This window comes from Trachemys scripta, chromosome 16, assembly GCF_013100865.1.
Source record: "Trachemys scripta elegans isolate TJP31775 chromosome 16, CAS_Tse_1.0, whole genome shotgun sequence".
In the NCBI taxonomy this organism is placed as follows: Eukaryota; Metazoa; Chordata; order Testudines; family Emydidae; genus Trachemys; species Trachemys scripta.
Genome location: NC_048313.1, coordinates 26,503,715 through 26,521,905, shown reverse-complemented (window position 1 = coordinate 26,521,905; position 18,191 = coordinate 26,503,715). Strand labels below are relative to the sequence as shown.

General features: G+C 53.4%; 1 protein-coding gene across 4 annotated transcripts in view; it reads right to left on the bottom strand.

The window, feature by feature from the left end:
• Positions 1-3,155: 3,155 nt before the first annotated feature.
• Positions 3,156-18,191, bottom strand: part of VAV1 (vav guanine nucleotide exchange factor 1) — a 62,479-nt gene continuing 47,443 nt past the window's right edge. For all 4 annotated transcript variants that reach the window (XM_034792826.1, XM_034792823.1, XM_034792824.1 and 1 more), the window contains 16 exons: positions 17,870-17,956; positions 16,725-16,810; positions 14,656-14,788; positions 13,800-13,909; positions 12,960-13,061; positions 12,600-12,697; positions 11,750-11,772; positions 10,419-10,464; positions 9,577-9,713; positions 7,679-7,744; positions 7,028-7,059; positions 6,658-6,774; positions 5,890-5,977; positions 5,428-5,542; positions 4,464-4,615; positions 3,156-3,502 (listed from right to left, as the gene is read on the bottom strand). In XM_034792826.1, the coding sequence (XP_034648717.1) occupies positions 3,449-3,502; positions 4,464-4,615; positions 5,428-5,542; positions 5,890-5,977; positions 6,658-6,774; positions 7,028-7,059; positions 7,679-7,744; positions 9,577-9,713; positions 10,419-10,464; positions 11,750-11,772; positions 12,600-12,697; positions 12,960-13,061; positions 13,800-13,909; positions 14,656-14,788; positions 16,725-16,810; positions 17,870-17,956 (1,446 nt within the window). In that variant the 3' untranslated portion in view covers positions 3,156-3,448. The remainder of the gene's footprint in view (positions 3,503-4,463; positions 4,616-5,427; positions 5,543-5,889; positions 5,978-6,657; positions 6,775-7,027; positions 7,060-7,678; positions 7,745-9,576; positions 9,714-10,418; positions 10,465-11,749; positions 11,773-12,599; positions 12,698-12,959; positions 13,062-13,799; positions 13,910-14,655; positions 14,789-16,724; positions 16,811-17,869; positions 17,957-18,191) is intronic.

Below are 18,191 nucleotides of genomic sequence, written 5' to 3'. Positions count from 1 at the left end.
AGAGTGCTGTGTAGGGAGAGCTCAAGGAAAGCTTTGTGGGGCTGCAAGAGGGCAGGTGACAGGATGATGGAGGCAGTCCATGGAGATATACATGCAGCGAGGTAGATGGCTCTCGCCACTGGCTCAGCGGTCCGGCCTGCAGAGGGGTTCAGATCTGGAAGCCGGGTCGGGCCCTCCGTGCTTCCCTGGGCCACACGGTTGTCCCAGTTTTCCTCTGCTGTTCTGCCGGGAGCCCTGAGATTCGCAGGAGCGTGGAGGGGGGAACCAATTCTGAGACCGCCCCGTCTGCAAAGCCGGGAGGGGACCGGGATGACGTCGCTGCTGGAGGAACAAGCCGGCTCGTGCCCATGCGACTGGGGAAACTGACAAAACACAGAGAGTTTCACTTGGGAAAAGTGCTGAGTCAGGCACGGGCAGAGCGCTTCCCCAGAGCCGCTCTCAGAGGAGGGGAACGGAAGGGGTTTGCCCAAGATGCAGGATGGGTGGTGGGCTCAACCGCAGCCTCGAGCCTCAGGAGACTTGGGTTCTATTCCTGGCACTGCTGCGTGACCTTTGGCATGTCCGTGCCTCAGTTTCCCCATCTGTAAAATGGGGGATGAGGCTGACTTCCTTTGAAATAACAAGTGCCATGTGCATGCTAGGAGTTACCAATGCTGGTTAATATGAATTCCTGCTACCGCCGTGCCAGCATTCCCTCGGAGATGCCAGCCTCAGAGATGGGCTGCCTGGGAGCAGGAAGCCCTGGGTGCGGCAAGGAGGCGAACGACCTTTCTGGCCTGGTGGGGCTTCTTTAAGCATTTTGGTTTTCAGGCCAAGGAGACATCTGCTCAGGATGTTACACCTGGGGAACAGGGCTCGGGTGGGAGCGGGCCTGCGGGGGGAAGGGGGGCTGGCAGTGTACAGGAATAGGGCAGTATCCCTTTAAATAACGTGAGCCCTCGCTTAGTGCTCCCCGTGTTCTGGTTTAGATGCCGCCAGAGCAGCCGGGGGTGCGTACCGGGCTTCACGCGTTGGTGAATGTGCACCAAGCTGGGTCCAGCTGGATTGTGGTATTTTTGTTGTGTAAAGCCCCAAAGACACAATGGGGGGGATTGAGGGGGGACGGGAAAGGGCGCCTGGCCAACTCCCGCAGGGATAAATGGCAGCCCATTTATCTCTCCGATTAACAGGCGGGGTGGTCCAATGGTTACAGCATCGCGCTCCACAGACCTGGGATCTCTTTCAGGCTTGGCTAGTGACGCTGGCTGAATCCCCTCCCCGCACTGTACCTTATCTTCCCCCTCTCATTCTGGGCTAGTCTGGTTAGTCTGGAAGCTCATCAGAGTCGGGACCGGGTCTCAGTAGGTGTTTGTGCAGCACAATAATGAGCGCTTAGAGCACATTGCAAAGGAGACGAGTATCACTCACCCCATTTTACAGTTGGGGAAACTGAGGCTCGGGGAGCTGGCGGGACTGGCCCAGGGTCACCTAGCAGCAGAGAAATAGAACCCGGGTTTCTTTGGTCGAAGTCCCGTGCCGCCTGCCCGCACGCACGCACACACACACACACACCCCGAGGCCACAGAGTTCTGCTTGAAACCCAGCGCTTCCGTTTTCCTTGGGTTTCCTGGAATATTGCACAAACTCAAGACCCGGGGGAAATGCTGAGCCAGGGTTGAACTTACCAGCAGCTCAGCGAAATGCTGTCCTGTATTCTGGCTCTGTTCCCAACACTCTCCCACCCCACTTTTATCTCTTCCCAACCCCCATGGCCACTGGGCCTAGGCCGCATTTCCCTGGGTTGTGTGTTTGTGGGGCCTAGCGGGCAACGCACTGACCTGCCACGCCCACAACTTGGCTTCTGTGCCAGTCTCTGCTGCTGGGTGAGGTGGGGCAAGCTGCTTCCCTGCTCTGTGCCTCAGTTTCCTGAGAGACCCACATTATCCTCACCACCACCACATCACTTGGCGGTACCAGCGCCATCTAGGGGTAGCTACTTTGGATGCTAGCGCAGAACCGGGCCTGGCGTGGCTGGGAATTGATGCTACAGGGTGTCCATGTGCCAGGATCTACCCTATGGACAATCCACCACAGAGCTAGTAGAGCAGAAGGGAGGAAACCCTGCGTGGCCTGGGGTTTAGGCGGCACAGTGCAATGAAATGGATGAGTGAAGCGAGCCGCGGACAAACAGGAGGGGAACGTACAACCGCTTCCTTTTCACCTTCATTAAGTTCCGTTCCCAGCTCTGGGGATGGAAGGGGGGCTCGTGAGTTAGAGGGGAATGGGATTCAGGACTCCTGGGTTCTCTTCCCTCTTCTGGGAGGGGAGTGGGGTCTAGATGCTGCAGGGGTTCTCAAACTGGGGGTCACAAGGTGATTGGGGGGGGTTGCAGGCTGCAAGCCCCCATGCATGCCGGGGCTCTGACTGTCCGCCTTGTGCAGGGCTGACAGCCCGAGCTCTTCAAAGCTGGGTGGCCGGAGAGCAGTGGCTGCTGGCCAGGCGCCCAGCTCTGAAGGCAGCGTTGCCTCCAGCAACAGCCCAGAAGTAAGGGTGGCATGGTATGGGGGCGGGGGGGGTCATCATTTTGGGGGGGGGGGCATCACAGCCTGAAATATTTTCAGGGGGGAGCCAGCCAAAAAAGGTTGAGAACCCTTACATTAAAGCATGGTGGGAGAATGGGAGTCAGGACTCCTGAGTTCTCCTCCCAGCTCAGGGAGGGGAGTCAGGCCTAGTGGTTAGAGCAGAGGGGCTCTGAACGTCAAGACTCCCAGGTTCTAATGCTGGTTTAATTTAGCGCTTTAGAGCGAAGGGCTGAAAGTCAGGACTGCTGGATCTAACCCCAGTGCTGGGAGGAAGTGTGGTCTGGTGGTTAGAAGAGGGGCGTGGCTGTCAGGTGTCCTGGGCTCTGTTCCTGGCTCATAAGTCGCTCCCCCTCATGCCTTGCCTCACCCTGCTGACCAGTTTAGTAAAGGGTTAATGGCAAACACATGAGCCTGGTGCCATCTGGGTTCTGCCTATGCTGGAGGGAATATAAAGGTGGCAGTCGGCAAGGGATCCTCCCTCTCCAGGGGACAGCCTCCTACCCATTCCCGTGGTAGCAGCCCTCTGGGCTCCATACACCTGTGCCTGATGGGGCAGTCGGATTATGGACTGGAGAGAAAAGGGCTCTTGGGTGCAGGGTGACAGCCGATACATCCCCAGCCTGTCCACCCATCCAGTTTATTCAACACAAAACTTCCTTTACATGCGTGAGAGAAGGGAAAGAGAAGAGGGATCCGAAAGTTCATAAATTAATAGTCCCGGGGTGCTACTCCCCGCCGCACTTCCTCCAACACATTTCTTCCTGCTACAGAGACCCCTTCCGGGCCTGGCGCCGCGCAAGCTCAGGGTGTGAGTGCCGGGCAGCGTCGGGAATCCTGTGGGTCATGATCTCGGTGGGGGGGGGGGAAATTACACAGGGCTCCAGACCTCAGCAATATTCCGAATAATCTTCCTCTACATAATTCGCTGGGAACCAGCCAACCTAGGAGGGGCAAACACAGTGAGACGTGGAATTGTTATCACAAAACAGCCATTGGAACATGGCCCATGTGCTGTATACACATTGCTGCCCTCTTCTGGATGGGATGGGTGCTGCTTACCTGTGTGTCATAAGCCCTGTACTGCTAGGAGCTAACAGGGATTCTCCTGTAACTTGGCTTGTTTTTGCAGCCGGAAGATCTGTGTGCTATCCCCAATGCTGTGGTGAGATCTGCTGGCCATGCCATGTGGCACGGGGCCACTGTCATGAGGCATGAGTAGCAGGGATTGAACTTTGGACCTCTGGATCTAAAGGCACCAGTCTCTACTGCTTGACCTAAAAGCCCCAGCTACTGCCCAGCCACCACTAGGGGGAGACAAAGTACCATTGAAGTTGGCCGGTTGGCCACAGCTTTCTTGGCATCCTATATCTACACTAGGTGTTCATTGTTACCAGATGCATCAGAACGTGTGGGCGCATGGGCGCGTGCATGTGGAGCGATTGTGCGTGTGCACGCGTGTGGGGGGGATCGTGCATGTGCATGCATATGGAGATTGTATATGCGTGTGCACACGTGCGTGCACATGCGAGAGGAATGTGTGTGTAGGTGTGCAAGGATTGTGTGTGCGTGAGCACATCTTTGGGTGCGGATTGCGTGTGTACATGTGTGGATTGTGAGTGCTGCCCCCTGCTGAGTAGGAGATGATTACACCTGCTCACAAGTGTGTTTGGGGCGGGGGTGCTTGCACAGAACTGGATGGAATATGACAGCGCTGCTCAGACGCATGGGTCTATAGAGAGTGATGTACAGAAGAACGCTGCTCCCTGCTGGATGGGATATGTCAGAGCGGGTCGTATGCGTGTATGTGTGTGTAACACTGCCCCCTTGTGGACGGGCTAGGTCAGGCCTGTTCTGATGTCAAAGGGGGCTGTAATCCCAACCCCCACTCGGCGGTGCACTCACCCGGCCGTAGATCTCCCCTTTCCACCAGCCCTGCTGCCCTTTCTTGCTCAGAATCTTTATGATGTCGCCCTCCTTGAGCGTCAGCTCCGTCCGGTCCCGCGCGCAGAAATCGTAGCGAGCCTTCGCCGACCCAAAGTACTTCAGTCCTCCTGCTGCAAGGGGACAGACCCACGCTAGAGACGGCTGTGCCAGGACCGGACACCCTCAAATAACGATCCACCCCGTTGGTGGCATCTTGGAAAGCGAGCGGCGCCCGGAAGCGCTCGTCACCCACCACATGGCTGGAGGCAGTGAAAGATGATGAAAGATTGGCTCTCTCCCCTCCTGGGGCTCCGAGGGCTTGGGCCGCAGAGGGTTAATTTCAAGAGACCACCAGGGTGGAGTCTATGCACCAGGATAGAGGGTACCACTGCTGGGGGCCATGGCCGCATGGCTCCCCCACACTGTAACATCTCCCATCCGCACTAGAGACGCAGCCCAGAATATCCCCCTCTTCTTTGCAACGGAGCCTTTGGCAGGTCCAGCAGGGAGCACGGACCACCCTCACCCTGGCTACTACCCTCACCAGCTGGGGGCTGCCCCAGCCCCTTTACGGACATTTCGACAAGCGCCCACACACCAGCAACCGACCAGGATGAGGGATTTGAGTTGGGGCTGGGAAATGGCGGGTTTTGCCTCACGACATTTAATCCTGGTTTTGTCGAAATTTTCCCATTTTTGTTGAAAACCCCAATTTTGGGGTGTCCCCCCCACTAAACCCTGGAAATTTGACAAAAACTAGAAGGGGGGGCAAAAATGTGGATTGAAAAGTCACTGTCCCTCAAGAAAAATGTTTTGGGGGATATTTCCATCCCGGTCATGAGGATCTATCCCAAGAACCCCGGGGGCTGAGATCCTGCAGCGCTGGGGGGGGCTCTTGAGGTCTCCCCACCCTGGCTTCAGCACTGGCCCCCGAGCACCCTACCGGGAGGTCTGGAGATGCCCCTCCGCTCGGGCTCCTTGAACGGGAACTGCAGCGTGGTGTCCAGGGTTTTGAAGCAGTCTTTCAGGGAGTTGTGCTGGTAAAACTCCACCAGCTCCTAGGGAGGAAGCACAGAGAGGGGGCGATTCCTTCTCTCCAGGAGCAGAAGCAGAGACAGTAACAGCTGGACCCCACTCCCCCGGCCCCTCCAGCCAGAAATAGAACCCAGGAGTCCTGACTCCCAGCCGCCTCCTCCTCTAACCCACTAGCCCCCTCTCCCCTCCCATAGCTGGGACCAGAACCCAAAAGTCCTGACTCCCAGCCCCTCCTGCTCTATTCAGTACACCATACTGCCTTCCTGAGGGCTAAGCAGCTGGGGTTGCACTAAGCATTTCCCCCAGTGGCCGGCGCCTTCCAGTGAAGACGGAGTTGAAGCGTCGGATGCGAAATCCGCTCAGTCCTTACTATGAGTCCTTTGAACGCCTTCTTCTCCGTGATGCGGTACAGCCCCTCCGACGTCAGGATCTTGATGTGTTTGATTTCTACATTAAACCTGGGGGCACAGACACCAGCTCTCAGGGGGGCGCTGGTTTCCTAACGATCTCACCAGCTGTCATTTTCCAGTGTATTGCACCTTTACATGTCTAGCTGTCTGCTCTCGGGGAAGGGCAGAGCTTTGTGCGTGGAGGGTAGATGCAGCTTGTTACAGAAGAGAGGCACACACCGTACTCTCTCTCATGGGGTCTTTCAGAAAGCACTAAGATGGGGATCTGGCCCCACCGACTCCAATGGAGCAACACCGATTTATGCCGGCTCGCGCTCTGGCCCTAGGAATACAGGATTCTCCATAATGGCACAGCTCTGGCCTTGTATCCCACCTCAAATGGGAAGCACATCCGGATGGAAGATCATCGTATGCACTGCAGCAGGAGGTACTTTTCCCTGCTCCCCTAGCTGGTGCTGTTGGAGATGCTATTTTTAAATATCTAACCCTAGCTTCTTAACTTATGAAGCAAATGACCTTCATAAAATCATGAGGTAGGGAGTCCCACAGGTTAACTACCTGTTGCATATAAAAATATTTACTTTTACCAGGTGGGCATTTAATTTTGTTAAGTGCCCTCTGGTGTTTGCATTATAGGGAAGGGCCCAAAAGAGTTCTCCCTGAGAGGCAGGCTATTCACGCACACAAAGACGTTGCTCTTTAGAAGCTGTTATTAAGGTTAGGATTACTTGATGCTGATGGCAAACTCGGCTGCGTCCTTGACCCTCTGCCGCACCAGGAACGTGCCGTCTGAACGGTTCGTGAGGATTTGCTCCGCCTCTGCTCTCTCCATAGGTCCCGCGTACCTGCAAGTAGGGACATTCACACAGGAGTTATTACTTGAAGTCTATGATTCAGCCACTAGATGTCGCTGTGGGCTGTATCCCATACCAGCTAGGGTGTGGTCTCCTGGTAAACAACGGAGGCAAAGTTGGAACTCAAGCTGGTTTAAGACAGTCTGTGATTTCATAGAGCATAGAGTCACAAGGCTGGACTCCAGATTAAACAGCAGTAAATTATGTAGATGCAGAAATGTTTCAGTTCTATCATTTTACTTACCAAAGATAAACAGAAAAATCCGGGGGAGGATTCTGGGAGGGAAAAGAAAGAAGTTTTATTTTCTTGCAGTAAATAAAACAGAGAAGAAAGAGTTAAGTCTGACCCAGGAGAGCTGATGTCAGTGCTCCGTTATTCTGGAGTTTCATTTTGCTCCCAGTGTCACATCACAAATAATTCAATTTTTTTTTAAATGATTTATATAATGGTACAAAGAATGGGACCCCATTGTCCCAGGCACTGCATAGACCTTCCCCAAGATCAGGACCCCAGGGCCCCAGGTGCTGCCCAGACCACATAGTGAAAGACAGTTCCTGCCCCAGACAGCATGTACACAAAGAAAGAATTATTATACCCAATTTAAAAATGAGGAGCTGAGATACAAGGAGATTAAGTGACTTGCCCAAGTCCCAAACATTCAGTCTGTGGCAGAGCCAAGAATTTCACTCAAATCTGAGCACCGCTCCAGCACCTTACCCACAAAACCCACCCTTTCTTCTGCTGCTAAGCATTCTGGATTGTAGACTGACATCTGCCCTTTGTCCCCAAAGCAGACACAACCCACCAAAACTTGTCCTAGGAATTTAGAGACCCTACAAAAACATCCAGCGTTTAATAGCTAATTGAGCAAATGTGAAAGGAGTTGCTACTCACACACACATACGGTTTGACTTTTTGGCATGGGAACCAGCCGATCTCATTCGTGGATGTGTTTCTGCCCTGCAAAGCGGAAGCCAATGCACGTCAGATCTATCGTAAAGAGCTATCAGGGAAGAGGCCAAGGTGGCTGCTCTTGGCCTGGTTTGCAGAGGGACTATTGTAGGCTGGATGTTTAAGCCGAGAGCAGAAATATTTCAATTCGGCTATCCCGACGTGGTGTTTCTTGGGAACTGTAGTTTAGTTTTCTCGTGCCCCCACTCGCTATGGGCCAGGCTCCCCAGCCAAACTACTTCTCCCAGGATGTACCATGGTCAGGGCCTCCCATGATGCAACCGTCTCCCCTCACCATGAGGGCAGACTGTGGTGCATCATGGGAGATGTAGGCTGACCAGGAAGCCTGGCCTTTGGAAGAGAAATGGGAACATGATGCAACCAAACTACAACTCCCACAAGGCACCGGGGTTACAGTCCCCAACCATAATATTTAATTTTTTTGCCCCAAAGTTGAACATTTTGCACAGGAAAAAGCCCCCTTTTTCCAACCAGCTCTAGTCTGAAGGCCTGAGCCAACCCCCACTGAAGTCAGTGGGCATCTTTTCCACTGGCTCCAGCGGGTTTTGGATCAAACCTGCCTAACACTCAGCATCTCTGATCAGAGCCAGCACCGAGATCAGAGCCCCCTTTGTGCCGGGCACTGCACAGACCCTGACTGAGATCAGAGCCCCCATCGTGCCAGGTGCTGCACAGACCCCGACTGAGATCAGGGCTCTGGGAATTAACTGGGAGAAGACAAGGCATGGGTGACCCTGCCAAAGGGGGCTGCTTATTCTGTTTCATCATTCGGTGCCTGATGCTGCCCGGCCTCCCGAACAACAAGAGGCTAAAGCACTAATTGATTTATGCTGCTCTCCTCTTTAACAGCTGATTTTAAAGACACCCTTCCCCGCCATCATTTCTTACCATGAGCTCTATAAGGATCCCAGCAACCGTCATCAGCAGGGCTTGACTGCTGGAATGTCAGCCCTGACAAACAGACCCCTCCCACGTGAGCTAAAGTGAGCTCCATTAGCCAATTGCACTAACTTGCGGCATCTTGAAAACTGTATTGCAACTGTACGCTATCCCTTTAAATGCTCAGAGGGTGGTGGTGGCGGGGGTGTTCCTGGTCCTGCTTATGGGCAGGGAGCTCTGTAGGAAGCTCTGAGATGTGGGCCTAGCAACAGTTAGATTGCAGCCAGCCAGCCTAGAGTAAGGTGGGGTGAGTTATTTCTCAGGGAGAAGCCTGTTTTGTCTCTCTCTGTTTTGGGGTTCTTGTGTGTTATCATTCTGGATTCAAAGAAATAAAGTTGTGTTACACTGCAACCTTCCAGCAAGAGTATTCTGGGTTTATCTAGTATCTTGGTTTGCATGCCGTGAACATAACCGTAGTCAGACTGTTACCCTCTGGATGGACCAGCCATCACAATGGAAGGTCCTCATGGGGCGGAGCCCTGTGGTTTTGGAACCAGAAGTCCCAGCTTCAAGTCCCCGCTGACCAAATTTACGTGCAATTCCTCTAGTCCAGCAGTTCCCAAACTATGGGTCGCGACCCCAAGTGGGGTCGCACCATCAGCAATTGGGTTGCGAGTCCAAGTGAGTAGCCAAACCAAATCTAAACATGTCTGGAACCTGCTCCACAAAATGGCGTCCTCTGTGCAGCATGACCTTGTGCATATGAGGTCACGCCACATGGAAGATGCTGTATTTGGTTCACCCTCCAGCAGCGGGTCCAGTGATGTAGTTATGGGGTGGTGGGAATCAGTGAGATTGAACGTTCAGGAACCGCTATTCTAGTCAGTGTGTCTCCATCGGGGCACACGGAGTGGTGGGTGGATGGCGGCGGAGATACCTACCTCCCACCAGAGCTGCTCCACCTCGGCTTTGGTCAGCTCCACAATGTCCCCCATGTTGAGTCGCAGCGATGGGCCAAATGCCACGGGTGGCGGGGGCAGCCCGTAATACTCCTGGCAAACCTCCATTTTGGGCAGCCCTAAGGAAACAAAGGCATTGTCAAGGAACCGGTCACGGGGCAACCCGATGTATCTCCCTGCAGCAAACGCCTGCCACCCGGCAGCATCTGCGCCCAGTGCTCCTCCCACCTGCTACATGGACACATGTGGATGGTCACATCTTCCCGGTGTGAGGGGGACAGAAAATCCTCCCCGTGGTCTACAGGGGGGATAGAGAGACAGCCCTGAGGCAGGCCCCATTTGCCCCTCCAGGACGGGGATTCTGCATGCAGGATGGTGTATGTTAAGGGCTTATTGTCTCCTGAACCCTCATTGACCCAGAGCTCCCCCGAGCTGGAGCTCAGCATCCCAGCACAGATCAGGGATCCAACTAGTCCGGTGTCCAGCCTGTGGGAATGGTAGCTCAGTTACCACATGTCCTCCTCTATGGGGCAGGCTCCCCAGATGGACTGCATCATGTACAACACTTCAGAGGGATGGGATTATAGCATTCCAGTCACTCGTAGTACAGCAGACCTAGCAGAACTTAAAGGGGGATCCTTTATTGAGGCGTTAGACCCAGAGCAGACCCTCGGCTCTCTCCAGGCTGCAGTTCCTGGTGTCACCAATAGGGGTCTCCATCACACCTGGCCTAATCAGGACTGCTGATTACAACAAAGGAAATTCCTTCCTGACCCCCCTGCCTGCCCTGAAGCATGAGAGTGGGTGCCTGCCACAGGACTTACCGAGTTCGTTCTTCTTTCTCTCCTGCGTGTGTCGGTTGGATTTATTCTGCAGAGGGAAGACAAGGAGTCTGGCTCAGACAAGGAGGCTGTGTGGGATCTGTCTGCAGTTCAGCGGACACAGACCCTGCTATAAATCAGCGGGGGGTGTAGTATTATGAGCAGACCTGGAGTAAGAGGGTGGGGCTTGAGGAGGGACTTAGGTCAGTGTGGTACTAGGGGAGGGCTCAGCAAGGCAAATATAACCACCCCCCATGTGGTAATGAATCCCCTTCTAATGGCAGCTAAGCCACAGACAGAGGCTGACGCACCTGCTGCTAGGTCAGGTTTTAGACCCAGAGGACCCAGGTTTGATCCCCATTCCCGGTGACTGCCCTAGCAGCATAACATAAACTAGGACCAAGCTCCTTTGCATCCAATCTCTAGACCCTCAGCATGTAAAGATCGCCCTTGTCCTGCATCACTTATTGCTAATTAACCATGGGGCAGGGGTCTGTGATCTCCTGATGCCGCCACTTAGGCTGTGACGGGGGCTGATCCCCCAAATTTTCCATTTGGGTTTTTTCTGAGAAACTCCATGTTTCATGAAAAGTGTCAGCTTTCTGCAGAAAAATATCTATTTTTCTTCAACCCCAGCGCCAGCCTGAAAATTTCAATATACTGCCCCAGTGCCTCATGGGAGTTGTAGTTCAGTGGCCTCGTGTCCCCATTTTCTTCCCTGGCTGGATTACATCTCCCATGTGCTCTCTCCCATCAGCCACAAGGCCTGGCTCTTCACTCACCCTAAAGCATCGCTGGTGTAAAATAAGGCGCTGGTGAGCGAGAAATTAGGTGCAGTGTCTGTCTGATAAACAGTATAAGGAGAGAGAGCCAAGCAGCAAATGAGCTGAGGTGAAGGGAACCTGGATTAAAAGTCAGTATTGCCCAATGGCTAGAGCACTGGACTGGGAATCAAGAGACCTGCCTTCTATTTCCAACTCTGACTTGTGTCATCCTGGCCAAATCCCCTCCCCGCTCCATGCCTCAGTTTCCAAACCCTCCTACTTTATTCTTATTCTTATTTATTAGGTGTATTACGGTACGTGTAGGATCCCCGCCCCCTCCCCAAGCCCAGGACTCCGTTGTGCTAGGCCCTGTACAGACACAGAACAAAAAGACAGACCCAGTCTCTTACTATGTGTTTTTGTCCCCACAGGAGCCCAGCACAATAAAAGTCTCAGTCTCGGCTGGGGTCTCTAGCTCCTACCACAATACAACTAATAATCCACCCCTCAGATGAGAGCGTTTTCTCCCTAACAGATTTAAGGTTGTTCAGGGTTGGTTTGTTTGTTTACCTTTTTCAGCGTAGACCCATAATCTGGATTAAACAGAAAAGAGGGAAAATGATTACTCGATAGTTCTGAAATCTCACCCTAAGAGTTCTCAGACTAAATTAAAGCAGAATTGTATTTCTGTTTGTGGGTGACCAGTATGTGCCAGGGAGGCTGGGTTAGAAAACCCACCTCCTGTCCCACATGGTGCCCCTTTGTCACCCCACTGGTACCTTAGCGGCATGGGACTGCGGCACAGATGGTGATACAGAGCAGCAGCAGCAGTGAAGGGGTTAACTAGTGCCTGTAGGCCAACCCTTTCCTTCCTCTGCTCCTGTATTCAGCCACTTGCAACTGCACCCTCCTCAGATGTATCCCAGAATCCTTTGTGCTGCCATGCCCCGGCTGCGTCCCAGAATCCCTTGCACCACTTTGTCCATGCTGCATCCCACAAGCCCTTGCTTGGCCCAGATCCATCCCAGAATCCCTTGCACCTCACGGCTTAAATGCATCCCAGAATCCCTTGCACCACTTTGTGCATCCCTTACATGACTTTGTCCAGCTGCGTGCCAGAATCCCTTGCACCTCATGGCCTAGAGGCATCTCAGAATTCCTTGCACCACTTTGTCCCAACTGCATACCACAATCCCTTGCAACACTTGAACCAGATGCATCCCAGAAGGCATTGCACTTCATGGCCTAGATGCATCCCACAATCCCTTGCCCCCAACTCTTCAAATAAGGCCCCCTGGGAATCAGCTGATTAGTTTCCGGGATGCTCTAAGGAGGGCTGGCCGCAGGCAGGCTCAGGTAGTGGGAACAGAGTTGTACAGCCCGCCAACGCTGCTGACCTGGGCTGGACGCAGACACATACCTGAGCTCGACTTCCCGCAGGGGGATACCCGGCCCAGACACTCCTTGTGAGCTGGGGCTTTGCATCGGCTGCAGCGATAGCCCTGGTAGAACGTGCCCCTGTTTGCACGGCCAAAAGAGAGAACATGGGTGTGTTAGAGTCGCCGTGATAAATCGGGGCTTGAAGTCATCCCCCCCACCCTTCCGCCCTGCCCTATTAACCCTTACCTCCCCATGCCCCATTCCCAGTTCAGCCCTACCCCACAAATTAACCCCGAATACAGGCTTGGCCTTAGCCGAGAGCCGTAGTGCAGACCAGCAGCGGGCGTGGGGGATGCACATGTCCCAGGCGGGGTTGCACCAGGATCCGGGCAGCTCCTACCTGAGCAGCATCTGGCAGGATTTGCAGGACGCATTCTCCTCGAAGGAGTGCATGTGGAAGTCGTGGCCATTGGACGTGGCGTTTTCGGGGTAGATATTGGAGCTACGGGGATCAGGGGAGAGAGACAGACCAAGTTATGCGTTATTATTGTTATTTATTAGGTGTATTACGGTAGCATCTAGGCGCCCCAGTCGCTGGCCAGCTCCCCTTTGTGCTAGGCACTGAATATTACGGTAGTACCCAGGAGCACTTTGTGCCCTAGATATGATGGAGCCGGCGCGTTAAAAATAGCAGTGGTGTGAGGAGCGGGAGGAGCTGGCCGCCCTGAGAACGTGCCTACGGGCTTGGACGGCTACACTCCCATTTTTAGTGCATGGCTTGAACAGACCTAGAACAGGTACGTTTGCTCGGGCTCGACATTACAGCCGCAGCTCAGAGCGTAGATTTATCCTATGTGTCTGTGCAGCGCCTGGCACAGCGGGGCCCTGATCTCAGCTGGGGCAGGGACTGTTTCTCGCTGTGTCCGTGCAGCGCCTGGCACAGCGGGGCCCTGATCTCAGCTGAGGCAGGGACTGTCTGTCACTGTGTGTCTGTGCAGCGCCTGGCACAGCGGGGCCCTGATCTCAGCTGGGGCAGGGCCTGTCTCTCACTGTGTGTCTGTGCAGCGCCTGGCACTTTACCACTAACAATCTAGCAAGCCACAACCAAACGAGCGGGGGACGGGGGACAGGATGTGGCAGGGAAGTTTCAGAGAAGGGCTGGGACAGATTTTTGACAACGAATCTGTGGAGAATCAGTGGGCAGGGATGGGAGTGAGGGTGTGTGTGGGGAGGAACGTACATGGACATTTCAAACTGCTCCATCCACTTCTTCTTCAGCTCTCGCGTCTTGAAGAAGAGCTCGTAGCCCTGGGTCCCATAACTACAGATCAGGTGGAACATGTGAGTCCACTGGAAAAGACAAGCACATGGATGTTTAACAGTCCCCCTGGAACTCATGGGGGGGGGTCCCACCTTCCCAGTAATTGCATATCAGACAAGGGGACTCAAAGAGAGACGTGAAACCAGATTCCCTCTCCCTCCCTCCCCACACCAGCAGCAGAAAGGGGCAGTGTGGACTAGAAATTAGAGCAAGGGAGTGGGGAGCCAGGATGCCTGGGGTCTATTCCCAGCCTTGGGAGGGGAGTGAAGTCTAGTGATTACAGCTAGGGAAGCAGGAGTCAGACTACCACGATTCTCCTCCTGGCTTTTGGAAGGAGCGTTGACTAGTAGTTAGAGCAGAGTGTGCGTGGAAGCCGGGACTCCTGGGTTCTAGTCCTGGCTGTTGGGAGGAATGTGCCCAGGGTTAGAGCAGAGGGACTCGGAGTGTGAGTTATTTTGCTGACTCTCCCTGGCAGCCAGAACTGGCAGGTCTCATTAGCTCCAACCCAGGAGCAGAAAAGGGCTGAGCCGGGGGGAAGAGGAGCCAGTGCAGGGGCAAATACTGGGATCAGTCAAGCTAAGGAGACGCCTTAGGCCAAAGTGGAAATGGTGCAGACTCTGTATGTGTGTGGTTGCTGCCCCCTACTGGAGGGAAATACCTGCTCTGTGTAAGTGTGGGCCTGGCGTATGGATGTGCAGGATGGAGTGCACACATGTTGTGTTAGCAGGGTGGGAGAGGCTCCGGCTCACACACACACACACACCCGCAGCGTTACCTTCTTATTGTCCTTTTCTCCCAAGGGGTCGTCCCGGATCTGGTAAGTATGGAGGTCGATGAAATCCCTCATCTCGTAGGAGTCCCCTTTCCGCTTGCAAATGAGCAGGGCTTGGTCCAGGAGGAAGGCGTACCTGCAAGGAACAGGCCCCGACACGGAGAGGGATGAAGACAGAAGATGAGCCACAGATGGGCAGGGGGCGGGAGGAACGCACATCCGGCTTATAGGAGCCCCAAGACTTTAGCCCTAATCTGGATGCAATGGGAGGCCGTACACTTAAGCCAGGTCTACATGCAAAAATGAAGTCCACCCAACTACGTCACTCAAACATCCACACCCCTGAGCGAGGAAGTTAAGCTGATCTAAACCCCAGTGCAGACAGCGCTAGGCTGAAGGGACAATTCTTCCATCAGCCTAGCTACCACCTCTCAGGGAAGTGGATTAGCTACGCGATAGGAGAACCCTCCGGTGAGTGTCTGCACTGAAACGCTGGCTGTTCTCTGGCTTTCTCTAAGCGCCAGGCTCCTGGGACATGTTCTCCATCCTTTGCTATTCTCTGGATCTCAGGCTGACACTATTAAGGACCGTATCTGCTCTAGATTCCCCCAGCTGCCCCAGAGCTTGCTCTTGAAATAGGCAGAAGGGAGGCGGTTCAAGACCGCAAATTACTTTTATTTTGTTTTATTTGCAGGAAATTCCCCCCCCCCCCCCCGAAAATCAAATCAATTGGGGGTTTATCAAAATTTCCCTGCCCAAAAAAAACCGTGGGCCAAAAAGCCAACCAACCCAACCCTGGTTGTCCGTTTGAATTGTCGATACACATTATTTCTGAAAAATATTTCGTTGTAGAGGAATCATTATGTCCAGCAAGGGCATTTCCCCACCCCCACGTTGGTTTTCAATGAAAAGCCTTTTTTTTTTTTGTTGAAACTGAAAAGAATCCGACCAACCCCGCCAATAAAACAGGACAGGCCAGATTTTGAATGGCCCTAAGACACGTTCTACCAGGGGTGGCCAACCGGTGACTCCGGAGCCACACGCCGCTCTTCAGAAGTTAATATGCGGCTCCTTGTCTAGGCACCGACTCCGGGGCTGGAGCTACAGGTGCCAACTTTCCAATGTGCCGGGGGTGCTCACTGCTGAACCCCTGGTTCTGCCACAGGCCCTGCCCCGACTCCACCCCTTCCCGCCCCCTCCCCTGAGCCTGCCGTGCCTTCGCTCCTCCCCCATCGCCCCCAGAGCCTCCTGCACGCCACAAAACAGCTGATCGGGAGGTGTGAGGAGGGCTGCCGGTGGGTGGGAAGCACTGGGAGCAGGGGTGGGGGAGATGATGGGGGGCTGCAGATGTGTTACTGTGGCTCTTTGGCAATGTACATTGGTAACATCTGGCTTAGGTTGGCCACCTCTGTGTTATACCTTGAAAACACTGGTGCTTAAACCCCAGTTCAGGACAGCACTTAAACATGTGCGTAAGCGCCCTTCCTGAATAGGGCTGCGTTCCTGAACGGAGGCCGGAAGCACGTGCTGACTTCTAAGCACGGGAGCAGTCCAAGTGACTTAAATCTCAGCATGTGCTTAAATGGGTTGCTGAATGGGGGCCCAGAGCTCTAGCAGCTTGCGCGCCGGAGCCCCGGTTTGGGTCTGTCGGTCGCAGAGATGGCTGCCATGGGCCCCGGCCCGAGAACCGCTGTCCCAGACACTTGTCACGTGATCAGATGCATCATGGTCCCTTCTGGTGAAAGTCAGCAGCCTCAGAGTAATGGGATTAGCCCTGGCGTTGGCCCCACAGCTCAAGGAGGTAAAAGAGTTTGTAAACTACTTGTACGACCTTAAATCAAGATGGCAACCTTCCATGACTTAGGGGGTTTATTGATCGTATCTGTATTGCATGGGGAAGCCCTCCAGCGTCGATTCAGCCCCCATTCCCCGTTAAGTGACATGCCCAAGGTCACCCAGCAGGCCAGTGATAGTAGAACCTGGGTCTCCTGAATCCCCGTCCAGTGCTCTGTCCACTAGGCCGCGCTGCTGCCACTCAAAACCACACAGCTTAGCTCTCTGCCTGCGCTCACCTGTCCGTCTTGGAGCGTTTCTCAGAGCTGGTGACCTTTAGCTCCCCGTCAATCTTCGGCCTCCCGTACTGAGCCAGGGACTGTGACTAAGAGAAGGGGGACAGAAAACCAAACCATCTTACAGGAATTCAGTCTGAGATGTATGGAACCAGCAGACTGAACAGATGCCATATACCTCCCTTATGGCTGGCCCGAAGACGGTAAGAGTCTATGACTGCTACTGGATGATGGAGTCACTCTTATAGCTAAAGAGGGAAAACCTCTGTGCTGGGTCCTGGGTTCACTCCATGGGGGGCCATATTATATATGAGGCTGCACAAGGTTCCTAGAGCTGTACAAAGGGTGGTAGCGATAATGCTGGGACCTTCTGCTCTAGAAATCCCACAGCGACCAGTAGGAGCGGGGAAAGGGAACTGGTCTAGAGGCAGCTCTAACAATGGCCAGCCAGCCGGAAGCTGTTGAATGTGTATAACACACACTCCGGTTCGTATTGTATATACGTATTCCAGGGGAGAGGAGAAAAGGGATACAGTCGGCTGGGAAAAAATAATTTAAAAAGACAATTTCGGTCGTTTGATATGATTAGTTCATTAAAGAGAACGCGCGACTGAAAAGAAATGAACAAAAAAATGAAAGGAAAGGAGTAAAACAATGAAAATGAAGGAAAAAGAATGAGAGAACAAAGAAAATGAATGAAAGAGGGAAAACGAACTAATCAATGAATGAAAGAACCAACAACAGGCGAATGAATGACAAAAAAGAACAAATGAATAAAAGAACAAAAAAGGAACAAGAGGAAGAATGATTGAGGGAACAAACAAATAAAGGAGCGAACAAAAGGACGAGACAGGAGAAATGAACGAACAAGTAAAGGAATGAATAAATACAGGCGCGAACAAATGCAAGATTGAAAGAGGAAGAATGAACGAATAAAGAAACAAATGGATAAAGGAGCAAACGTGAAACATGGTGGAAGAAGAATGAATGAATGAATGCAGGAAGAAAGAAATGGAGGAATAAACAAATGAAAGAGGAAAAGTGACTGAAGGAATGAAGGAGGGAACAAACAGACAAGGAAGAAGGGAAAAAGAAAGAAGAAGACTGAGGGAAGCAGCAAAGGCAGTCGCTGTGGCCCAGGGACTCACCAGTTTCTCTATGGAGAGCTGGAAGTTGGTGATCTGTTTCAGGGTCTCGTTGTCTCTCTTGATCTCGTTCACGCACTGTGCCAGGTCCTAGGGGAAGGAGGGTGGGGACACACCGAGCCCTTGGTCAGCACCAGCCGTGCTTGGGGGTGCGATCCATGGCTGGGTTTTCCCTTCAGGGTCCCCGGGGCATTCTCTGCTGGGGGCACGGCCCTCTGAGGTCTGACCATTAAAAAGGGGGGTTTCCATGGGGCAGAGTGGCATCCCTTGCTAGCAAAGGGGGCGCCAGATCCCTCCATTACTGCTCTGCCCTCCCTGCCACCCA